The sequence below is a fragment of the Hylobates moloch genome, unplaced genomic scaffold, assembly GCF_009828535.3.
Source record: "Hylobates moloch isolate HMO894 unplaced genomic scaffold, HMol_V3 SCAFFOLD_7, whole genome shotgun sequence".
Taxonomy (NCBI): Eukaryota; Metazoa; Chordata; class Mammalia; order Primates; family Hylobatidae; genus Hylobates; species Hylobates moloch.
The window spans coordinates 892,472-904,362 of record NW_026652282.1 but is presented as its reverse complement, the minus strand read 5'-3'; the positions used below and the strand labels follow the sequence as shown (position 1 = coordinate 904,362).

Sequence of the window (11,891 nt, the reverse complement as noted above, 5' to 3'; positions counted from 1 at the left end):
TAAATATAGACAGTAAATATTACAATGGTACCTATAATTAGAGGTAAACACACATAGTGGAAATATACAAGAGAAATTTATCTCATGACAAGGTTCCCCTCTTTGTCCTATCTGACACCACTAGTTCTTCGGTAATTCTAACTAGTATTTTATAGCTCACTTAGATTGTGGTTTTCAGAGAAAAGAAAGTTATTTATAATAAAATGTGATTGATTAGCACCCCTTAAATGTATTTAAATTAAAATAGCTTTGTTTCTTTCAAAGGCACTCCGTATAAGTCAACAGACGCGGCTGATAACTGGGAGATTGTTAGTTTCGATGGTTTGGCAGAGCACCGTTTTCAGAAGTTTGCACTCAGAAGAAGGAAAGTACTGTACTCCAAAATCAAACACCATTGCTGAGGGGCAGGACAACTCTCTCACGTACATAGAGGTGGGGGTGGGCGAATGCAATTCCACTAGCACAGCTATTTATTATTCTGGAATGCATACAGTAACTCTTCCCACCTGCTCATTTATTATCCTTAGCATTTCTTCATAGGGAACACTATGCCTTTGAAATAAATTGCTTTAGTTGTGTTAAATCCCCATCCCAATTTTCTGTGTATTTCCTGTAGAACTGACTAATCAGAATAACGTTCCCTTTTATATCCATCAAAATAATTGGGAATTGAAATTACAATATTCTTTTTTTTTTTGAAACAGAATCTCGCTGTGTCACTCAGGCTGGAGTGCAGTGGTCTCATCTTGGCTGACTGCAACCTCTGCATCCTGGATCCAAGTAATTCTCCTGCCTCATCCTCCCAAGCAGCTGGGACTACAGGCCCGCATAACCACGCCTGGCTAATTTTTGTATTTTCAGTAGAGATGGGGTTTCACCATGTTGGCCAGGCTGGTCTAGAACTCCTAACCTCAAGTGATCTGCCAGCCTTGGCCTTTCAAAGTGCTGGGATTACAGGTGTGAGCCACTGTGTGCCCGGCCAGAAATTACAATATTCTTTACAGTGCAGCTTTCTTTCTCTTGCCAATGAGTTTTTCAGAAAAGTGGCTGTCTTTATTTTAAAGATGGGAAAACTTATATTTACAAACTATGACTTATCTTGGGGAATATATTTCACTGGTATTGCTGAACAATTAAAAGCCAGCTTTTAATCCAATTCAGGGATGAAACAAATACTTATCAGGTAGCTATGCTATGCAAGGGGCTGGACATAATTTGAGACAATTAGTACAGATTTGTCTTTCTGTAGCCCGTACTTCAGATATTTACAGTTCTGTTACTGAATACTTACCCACCATCCAATCCATTTCTTCTACATTGTCCCCATACCTGCCATATTTACTGCGCCCAACAAACTTCTTTTTGGAGATGAGTGGGGTATGTACGTGCAGGAAGGAAAAAAAGAGGAGAAAAGGTTCCCTTTTGTACCTAAGGGGTAGAAAGTTACCAAAATTACTTTCACAAATAAAGTCATTTCCATCATTTAAATGCGATTCTGCATTGATGAAAAGATCTCATAATAGTTGGTGGAGGTTTTCTACATACTTTAGATGACAATACCACTCCTGTGAGTCGTAAATACCACAAGATTTATGTTGCAAGGATATGAGGAGGAATGAAGGATAACAGAACATTTGTGTTCCCAGTAAAATGTTTCATGTAGCCAGGCACAGTGGCTCATGCCTATATTCTTTGCACTTTGGGAGGCTGAGGCAGGAGGATTGCATGAGCCCAGGAGTTTGAGACCAGCCCAGGCAACATGGCAAGACCTCGTCTCTACAAAAAATACAAAAATATAGCTGTGCTTAATGGCACACCTGTGATCCCAGCTACTCAGGAGGCTGAGGCAAGGGGTTCACTTGAGCCTGGGAGGTGGAGGCTGCAGTGAGCTGTTATGACACCACTGCACTCCAGCCTGGGCAACACAGCGAGACCCTGTCTTAACAACAACAACAACAATGTTTAACACAGTTCATTTTATACTCTCTTGTGTCCAGTTTAGCATCTGACATAAAGTAGCAGCTTAATAAATCTTTTAATCTTTGTTGAATGGTTTAAAAAGTATAAATTCTCCTCATCTATTGTCTCAAAGTGTTCTTTTAGGTATGAGTTCAGAAGAATCATATCTTAAGGATAGACTCCAATGTGCCACAGTAAGGATCTGATGCTCCTTACTCTCCATTTTCCCTTCTTTCTTTCTTCCGCCTCCTTCATGGTTCCTGGAACATCAGTCTGATGGTTGGAGCTTTGGCATCCACCTTGGGCCGTGACGCTGCTCACAAAGGATGGCAGAGAACAAGATAAAAGCTGAGGTGTGAATAACCTCACTGTATCTGTAGCCTGCCTACCCCAAAAGAGAAATATATTCCCCTCATTTACATCTTGCTTTTTGTGTTCTACATTTTATGTATTTATTTATTTTGAGACAAGGTCTCACTCTGTTGCCCAGGCTGGAGTGCAGTGGTGCAATCATGGCTCACTGCAGCCTCGACCTCCTGGGCTCAAGTGATTTTTCCACCTCATCCTCCCAAGAAGCTGAGACCACAGGTACACGCCACCAAGCCTGGCTAATTTGTACATTTTTTGTAGAGATGGGAGCTCACTATATTGCCCAGTCTGGTCTCAAACTCCTGGGCTGAAGCAATCCTCCTGCCTCAGCCTCCCAAAGTGCTGGGGTTACAGACATTAGCCACCACACCTGACCTTGTGTTTTGCATTTTAATGTCACATGCAGTCATTCTAAAGCTACTCCTTTACACATTTTTCACAACCAGCATAGAAAGAAGGAAAGGAGATGGAGATTGAATATATTCCCAAAAAGATAGCCCAAGCAAATGGGTTGGGATGGGAAGGGCAGGTAAGATGAATGGAGAGCTGAGTGGGTGGCTGTATCACTGTTCTCATGGTTGTGTTGGAATAAATAATGAATCTGATGGGCACAGGGGCATATGAGTGAATGATATTCCACTGCATACCCTTCAGCTTGGTGGAGTGACAATATATCCTCCCCTCTCCACTCCCTGTCAACCCCACTAAGGAAAGTGACAAACAGTGTCCATAAGAACCCACACCAACAACTTTAATGTGCCTCTAATTTGTAATCTAGGCTGGGCACAATGGCTCACACCTGTAATCCCAGCATTTTGGGAGGTCAAGGCAAGAGGATCACTTGAACCCAGGAGTTCAAGACCAGCCTGGGCAACACAGCAAGACCTTGTCTCTATGTAAAAATCATTTTATAAAATTAACTGGGTGTGGTCATGTGCACCTGTAGTCCCAGCTACTCAGGAGGCCAACGTGAGAGGATCACTGGTGCCCAAGAGTTTGAGGCTTCAGTGAACTATGATTGCACCACTTCACTCCAGCCTGAGTGACAGAGTGAGACCCTGTTTCCAAATAATAATAATAATAATAATAATTTGTAATGTAGAAGTGAGCTGGTATGGGATGATGAGAGCTCATAGTTATGCCTGCATAGCTTGTGTTGAACACAGAAAACTTAAAACTAGGTATCTGTAAACACAGAGCCACTTCCCAATAGTTCATGGACAGAGAGCTCTTTCGGCTGTGTCTGAGACAGAGAAAAAAAATTTTACCCCCTGGTTTAATCAATTTACATAACAATCCACACTGAAGCAATATAGATTAAAATATGGCAACTCCAGTTTTCGTTTTTAAAAAAGGGGTAAGTGGCCAGGCATAGTGTATTCCCAGTACTTTGGGAGGCCAAGGTGGGTGAATCACTTGAGCCCAGGAGCTTGAGACCAACCTGGGCAATATGACAAAACCCCATTTCTAAAAAAAAATGCAACACTTAGCCAGGCATCGTGTATGTGCCTGTAGTCTCAGCTACTCTGGAGGCTGAGGTGGGAGGATCACTTGAGCTTGGGAAGTCGAGGCTGCTGTGAGCCATGATTGCACCACTGCACTCTAGCCTGGGTGGCAGAGTGAAATCCTGTCCCAAAAAGTAAAAAAAAAAAAAAATTAAAACATTAAAAATGGGGAAGTGAGCAAAATATGTTTTTATGGGTTTTTTTGTTTGTTTTTTGTTTTTGTTTTTGCCTTTTGAGCATTCAAAATTTGCAGGAAATTTAACTATTTTATTCTACCTAAGAGGAGACTCAAGTCTATCACAAATGTCACCTAAAGTTTTTTTTCCTCAGCTTATATTTTCGATATAGGGTCTCCATGTGCCGGTTTGTTACACGGGTCTCTTGCACTCAGGGGGTAAGCAGAGCACCCAATAAGTAGTCTTGCAGCCATGCGCCCCTGGTCCCCCTGTCTCCCTCTCTCCTCTAGAAGTTTGCAGTCTATTGTTTCCATGTTTATGTCCATGGAGGCTCAATGTTTAGCTCCCATTATATCCCACGAAATACTACACGACCATGAAAAAGAATGAGATCGTGTCTTTGGCAGCAACATGGACGCAGCTGGAGGCCATTATTCTAAGCAAATTAATGCAGGAACAGAAAGCCAAATGCCGCACATTCTCTCCAGAAGATTTTTAAAGGCCCGTGTTATCAAGGTGTGATGACCTGCTATGAAATAAAAATAAAATTTCCATGCAGGAAATCAGGCGAGAAATGGCTAAATACCTTTCAATGAAAGCGAGCGCCTCCTTCAGCATGAGGGAAGCTACTTTCTCCTCTTTCATCGGCTGCTGGATAATTTCATGGTTCCTCATAAGGATGCAATTCCAACGCCGAGCAAATCCATAGCTAGAGTACCAGGAAATGAAAAACAGAAAGGCGAGGAGAGCAAAGACAAAGATGACCTTCCACGGCACCGGGAACCAGCGGGCGAACTTGGGAATGAGAAGCAGAAAAGGAACGAGGGCAAGGGCTGCCGTGGAGATCCACAGTTTGATCCTGAGCCAGCGGTGCAGTTCTGGTGTCTTGGATGCCTGGCAGTCGCTTAAAAGTCCGAAAGGCACCCCGTAAAAGTAGTGAAAACCATGGTTGAGCGGGTGGTAGCAGTGATCATTCCGAGAGGCGCAGCTCAAACCCAGGTGCCATTTGCCTAAAAGTAAAATAAAATCGTACCATGGCAGCATGGCAGCATTCAATGCTGGTCTGTTTCTAGAATGTGGGTTTCCCTTTGGAAAAGTCAAATATAACTTTCATTCTGTTGTCATCATGGTTTTTTCTTGGTATCCCCAAATACCTCCCTGGTATAGACATGCCACCAACAGCCTTCTCCCTATGATATGCCTCTTTCAGACGAAAGCCATGCCACAGGAGCCTCTTTGCTTGCGACAAGGAGAGGAGCCTAGTGTTCACAGAAGAAACCTTTTGCTTGGTACCAAACAACCTCATGAACAATGAGAAACTTTCCAGGTATCTGGAGCTTGCTAGGAAGCCAGAATCGATGTCTTGGTTGTTTGGTGGGGACAATACCAAGGACTTTCGGTGCACCTTGCACATTCATGCTTTTATCTAGCAGTGCCTTCCGACCCTCTTATTCCATCTCACTGAAAGGTAACCGAGATTTTATTTATAGATGGAACATCTCTTCTAGGTCCCCAAGCTAGGGATGACAAAGTAGCCAAAGAATTTCATCAAGAACCAAATGATTCTGATAATGCAAGTAATTCCTTTTATCAAGCACATACTCTAGGGGGCCAGGTCCTGTTCTGATTTGTCTGCACACATTATTGTATTCAACACTTCCCAGACCCTGTATTATGAATAAAAAACACATTGTCTAGATTATTTTTTTAAGAGACGGAGTCTTGCTCTGTTGCCCAGGCTGGAGCGCAGTGGCATGATTATAGCTCACTGTAGCCTTGAACTCCTCGGCTTAAGCAATCCTCCTGCCTCAGCCTCCTGAGTAGCTGGGACTATAGGTGCATGCCACCATGCCCAGCTAATTTTAACATTTTATTTTTGTAGACCCAGGGTCTTGCTATGGTGGCCTAGGCTGGTCTTGAACTCCTGGCCTCAAGCAACTCTTCTGCCTCAGCCTCCCAAAGTGCTGGGATTACAGGTCTGAGCCACTGTGCCCAGCCATCTAGATTTATTCAGAAGCCTGAGTCACATTAATGAATAATAGCAGACTCAGATCTGAATGCCGTACTCTAATGATGTAAGAACGCTGCTCAAAGCTAATCTAGAGAATTCCCACTCACAGGACGCTGCTGGGAGTTGCATGGGAATACATGCCCTACTGATGGAAAATTTCTTAACCTTTTTTTTAACTGAGGATATCTCGAAGCTGTGGCTTACAATTCACATTAGGAATCCTCAAAAATAGTGGACCATACAATGCTTTTGAATAGCATTTCCCAAAAGGATTTGATCACACAAGTTATTCTTAGAGGACTATCTTCTAGGACTGGAATTCTACAAATTTATTTTTCGGTGAAAGGCTCCCTCACAAGCTCATGTCCCCCGCCCCAAACCTCCACCCCCGCCAAAAGGGCATAGAATATTACGTGATCTAAATCGACCAGCAATTGCTTCCATTTGACAACTCTTAATGCTGTAAGTTTTCAATTTCAACAGTACTTCTCTACAAATTTACTAGTTTTTCTGCTAATAATGGTGTCACAAATGTCATATCCCTCCAACACAACATTCCATTTTAGTGGCAACTTTGGATACACTTGTTTGCTTTCTGTTCTCATTGTTTTTCCAATATTATACCCTTGATTCTACACATGCTCAATCAATGTGTGATCAATTCCTTCTCCAAGTGTCTTATCTCAAAGAGAAGTCGATCAAACTGGCGCGCACAAAGCCAACATCCCCAGAAACACCTTAGACACGATGACAGAGAGGCTGCAGGGTCACGTTTCCACAGGCAGAGTTCCAGCGCCCTACCTATGAGTCCCGTGCGGTAGCCACGGTGCTGCAGCAGCTTGGCAAAAGTCGTTTCATTGGTGGGAAGACCACCTGACCCACCAAGCCACGTGAGGGCACGGTTCAAGTTGTAGGGAGACACCATCCCTAAATTCACAGAAGTCAATAAGTTAGCACCATAGTCTTTGCTAATACCGAATTTATCCCGCATGCTTAAAGTCCTCTTCTCCCGCACCTCCTCAAAGCCTTTCTTCCCCAAGTTTTCTGTTGCTTTCTGGCTGTACGTCCTTGACTCTCCTTTTTTCACTTGCTAAATGCAAACATTCCTTTGGAATTAGGGCTGCCAGAATAAACACGGGACACTTAGCTATATTCATTTGAATTTTAGACTAACAACAAATAACCTTCGTTAGTTTTTCATATAGAGGCTGCTAACCTTCAATGTTTCAATAGTATCTGAGGACACTACTGCATTTTAGCTGGGTATAAATACTCGAGTATTAAGCTGGGTATAAACACATTTTTAAAAGTATCCTTGAGAATCTGAAATGAAGAAGTGTAGGAGTAACAATTTCTTTTTCATATGTGTGTGTGTGTGTGTGTGTGTGTATATATATACACATATATATATATATATACATATATATATATTTTTTTTTTTTTTGAGATGGAGTTTCACTCTGTCACCCAGGCTGGAGTGCAGTGTCAACATCTCGGCTCACTGCAACCTCTGCCTCCCAGGTTCAAGCAATTCTCGTGCCTCCGCCTCCCTAGCTGGAATTACAGTTGTGCACCACCACACCTGGCTATTTTTTTTTTTTTTTTTTTTTTTTTGTATTTTTAGTAGAGACGAGGTTTCACCATGTTGGCCAGGCTGGTCTCTAACTCCTGACCTCAAGTGATCCACCCACCTCAGCCTCCCAAAGTGTTGGGATTAAAGATGTGAGCCACTGTGCCTGGCCTCCATATTATTTTATGTAGATTTATACTGGTGGACAATATTATATATCTATAGTTTAAAAGGAATTCACAAGAAAACCACAAGTGAAGATCAGCAAGAAATAAATAAATGATAATTTCAGGCCAGGCTCAGTGGCTTACGCCTGTAATCCCAGTGTCTTGGGAGGCCGAGGTGGTTGGATCACCTGAGATCGGGAGACCGGCCTGGCCAACATGGTGAAACCCTATCTCTACTAAAAATACAAAAATTAGCTGGGCTTGGTGGCAGGCACCTGTAATCCCAGCTACTCAGGAGGCCGAGGCAGGAGAATCACTTGAACCTGGGAGGCAGAGATTGCAGTGAGCTGAGATCATGCCATTGCACTGCAGCCTGGGTGACAAGAAGGAAACTCCATCTCAAAAGAAAAAAATATATTTCAAGGATCCTACTTTGGAAGAAGAAGAAAGTAGACTCTAGATAGTGTCATTGATAGGAAAGAGAAACAGTTTTATTAAGGGAAGCATTAGACCATTATCTTGCTGTTGAACTGTTTTGCTGAAATTTTTGATAAGTAGAATGAATTAAACTGAACCATTTGTGTCAAATGATTAAAAATATACACATGGCAATGACTTGAAATCTCTCCACCAATCACCTAATTTTTTTCTTAATTTTTTAAAATAAATTTTATTTCACCATAATCAATACTTAAAATTCCCTGAAATTAGGTGGAGCATGGTGGCTCACTCCTGTAATCCCAACACTTTGCGTGGCCAAGGCAGGTGGATCACATGTGAGGCCAGGAATTCAAGACCAGCCTAGCCAACATGGTGAAATCCCATCTCTACTAAAAATACAAAAATTAGCCGGGTGTGGTGGTGCATGCCTGTAATCCCAGCTATTCGGGAACTGAGGCAGGAGAATCACTTGAACCAAGGAGGCAGAGATTGCAGTGAGCTGAGATCACACCATTGCACTCCAGCCTGGATGACAGAGCGAGAGTCTGTCTCAAAAAAAAAAAAAAAAGAAAGAAAGAAAAAAAGAAAAAATCCTGAAATCCTGAAATTATAGGTGTGCTTTTTTTTTGGAAACTCATACAAATTCGTATCTTTATCCCTCTTCATACATGGTACTGTGTTATATAGAGACTGCTTATCTAGAAACCAAACTATTTTGAACAAAGTGGAGAATGTTGAATTATGAAAGAAGGTCATTAGGCAACAAAAAAAGATAATAATAAATCAATATTTATGGGACAAAAACTTTCAATATTTACTCTTAATTTTAGTATAATTCTCATTAACCTAATTAGTTCATTCCTTGAATGTATTGGATGAGAATCTACTACTTAGAAGGAAGAAAATTCATACAGAAAAATTTTTCACTGAAAAATTAAACTGTGAAGGCAGGTATACTAAAATTATGACAAGCAAATACTAGAATTAAACAAAATTCAGCAGCATGACACAATATTTCACATAGAGTCTGATAACCATGAACACTTCAATAGTGTCTAAGGGCACCACTATATTTTAGCTGGGTATAAAAATTGTTGTTCATAATATTGATCTTGAGTGGATGTTTGTAGGTATTGATCCTAAGCTAAGCAGCAAAGGAAAACATTTAATTGTCATTATATCAACTTGGTAAGTCTACATCTTAAAATGATGGGGTCAAGTAAGGGAGTATGTAAAATTTCATTTCCTTTTTGTTTTCTCAGTTATACCTTTTTTCCCAACTGTGTCTAGTTTTCCAATCTCATCCGCAGAGATGGATTTGATCCACTTATCTCAGAACAACTGCATGGTCTCTGCTAGCTTAAAGACATCAGGGGCCTCTTGAGAAATCTTAGCACAAGTACCTGAAAATGGGAGTGTTGACCATAAGTTGGCAAATTGCCCCCAAGAGGCCTAAACCTTGTCACTATATGCACAGAGATGGGCAGATGCAGTGGTACCTGGTGAGAGGCACACATATTTAAGCTGCCCAGGGATAACAACCACCTTTGAATTTAGATCCCTAACACTCTGAGTGACCTTTTGAGAATTCTTATAAAGATTTCCAAAAACTAATCATTAGAATGCATTCTGGTGAGACTGAAATGTTGCTGCCTTTTTATTGCCTCACCTGATCTGATGGGGTACCGGCCAGTCAGGAAGGCAGCCCGACTTGGGGTGCACATGGAAGCAGCTGCGAGATGCTGGGTGAGCCTCACTCCCTCATTTGCCAGGCGGTCAATATTAGGTGTGCTGCAGACCAAAGAAGAATTTAGCAGGTGAGTTTCTAAAAATTCTCAATACAATGATCAAGGATCAAAGCTATTCTATTTTGGGTCAAGTTGACTCTATTTCTGGTAAACCTAAAATCCATCTTTTTAAAACTTTAATCTGTCTATTTCCTTATATGCATTGATGGTTAGAAGCAAATGGAAATGTAAGTTTAAAATATATCTTTAGTCAAAACTATTACAAATGAATACAGGTCACTCGGTATACAGTTTTATGAGTCTGAGAAAAAAATGTATTTCAATGGAAAAATTAGCCAATTTCTTCTTATCAAGGACCTAAAATTAATGGGTAATTTAGATTAAGTAAAATTTTAATGTGTTTCATATTTTTTTAAGAGACAGTCTCTTGCTCTGTTGCCCCGGGTGGAGTGTAGTGGTGCAGTTATAGCTCACTGCAACCTTGAATTCCCTGGGCTCAAGTGATCCTCCCACCTCAGCCTCTCAAGTAGCTAGGTCCACAGGTGTGCGCTACCATGCTCTACTAATTTATTTAAATTTGTATTTAATTTAATTTTTTTTCTGAGAAATGGTCTCACTCTATTACCCAGGCTGGAGTACAGTGGCATGATCCCGGCTCACTGCAACCTCCGCCTCCCAAGTTCAAGTGACTCCCACATACAGGGAGGGGGTCAGAGTCCATCTTTACCTCACTGAGTTATTACCGTAGCAGCACAAATCCCCCACTCCAAGGTCATCTGCCATCAGCAGGACAATGTTGGGTCTGGCGTTTCTTGTCATAAATGTGCCATCAACACCGCAAAACAAACAGCACAGGGACACTGACAGCCAGCAGCTCCTGAAAGTATTTTTAGAAATAAGCAAACAAACAAGCAAGCAAAAAACCAGGTACTATCAATTAACATTTGCATTTTAGATAACTTAACATATGAAACAGTGATATTCGTTATCAGTTCTCACTGTACAATGTACCTGTGTTGTCTTACTCAGAAACTAGATTAAACAATAACAACAACAACAAAAACTAATGTTCTATACTGGGGTCCCCAATCCCCTGGCCATGGACCAGTACTGGTCCGTAGCCTGTTAGGAACCAGGCCACACAGCAGGAAGTGAGTGGTGGGCAAATGAGTGAAGCTTCATCTGTATTGACAGCCGCTCCCCATTGCTTGCATCACTGCCTGAGCCCCACCTCCTGTCAGATTGGTAGCAGCATTAGATGCTCACAGGAGCGAGAACTCTATTGTGAACTGTGCATGCAAAGGATCTAGGTTGTGTGCTCTTTATGAGAATCTAATGCCTGATGATCTGTCTCTGTCTTCCATCACCCCCAGATGGGATCATCTAGTCCCAGGAAAACAAGCTCAGGGCACCCACTGATCATACACTACGATGAGTTGTACAGTTATTTCATTATATATTATCGCATAATAATAATAAAAATAAAGTGCACAATAAACGTAATGTGCTTGAATCATCCTGAAACCATCCTGCACCTCCTTCCTGTCTGTGGAAAAACTGTCTTTGACAAAACCGGCCCCTGGTGCCAAAAATGTTGGAGACCATTGTTCTATACGAATATGGCATCATATTTTACCAATTCATTTTGCAAGCACAATGAGGCTTAACTCTTATAACATCTTTTGATATTGTTTTAGTGACATCAGAGGCTTAAAATTTATAACAGTGGTTACGGTTGAGGGTAAGGTCTAAAAATTTAATTTTGCTGGGTGCTGTGGCTCATGCCTGTAATCCCAGCACTTTGGAAGGCCAATGCAGGTGGATCGTTTGAGCCCAGAAGTTTGAGACTGGCCTGGGCAGCATGGTGAAACCCCATCTCTACAAACAATACAAAAATAGCTGGGCATAGTGATGCATTCCTGTAGTCCCAGCTATTCAGGAGGCT

At 41.6% G+C, this 11,891-nt stretch overlaps 1 protein-coding gene across 1 annotated transcript; it reads right to left on the bottom strand.

Moving 5' to 3' along the window:
* Positions 1-1,265: 1,265 nt before the first annotated feature.
* Positions 1,266-10,830, bottom strand: ARSH (arylsulfatase family member H). The gene is made up of 5 exons (XM_032757961.2): positions 10,674-10,830; positions 9,868-9,989; positions 6,822-6,947; positions 4,596-5,019; positions 1,266-1,428 (listed from the first exon to the last, which is right to left on the bottom strand). The coding sequence occupies exons 1-5, from the start codon at positions 10,763-10,765 to the stop codon at positions 1,266-1,268; spliced, it is 927 nt and encodes a 308-aa protein (XP_032613852.2). The 5' UTR covers positions 10,766-10,830.
* Positions 10,831-11,891: the final 1,061 nt, after the last annotated feature.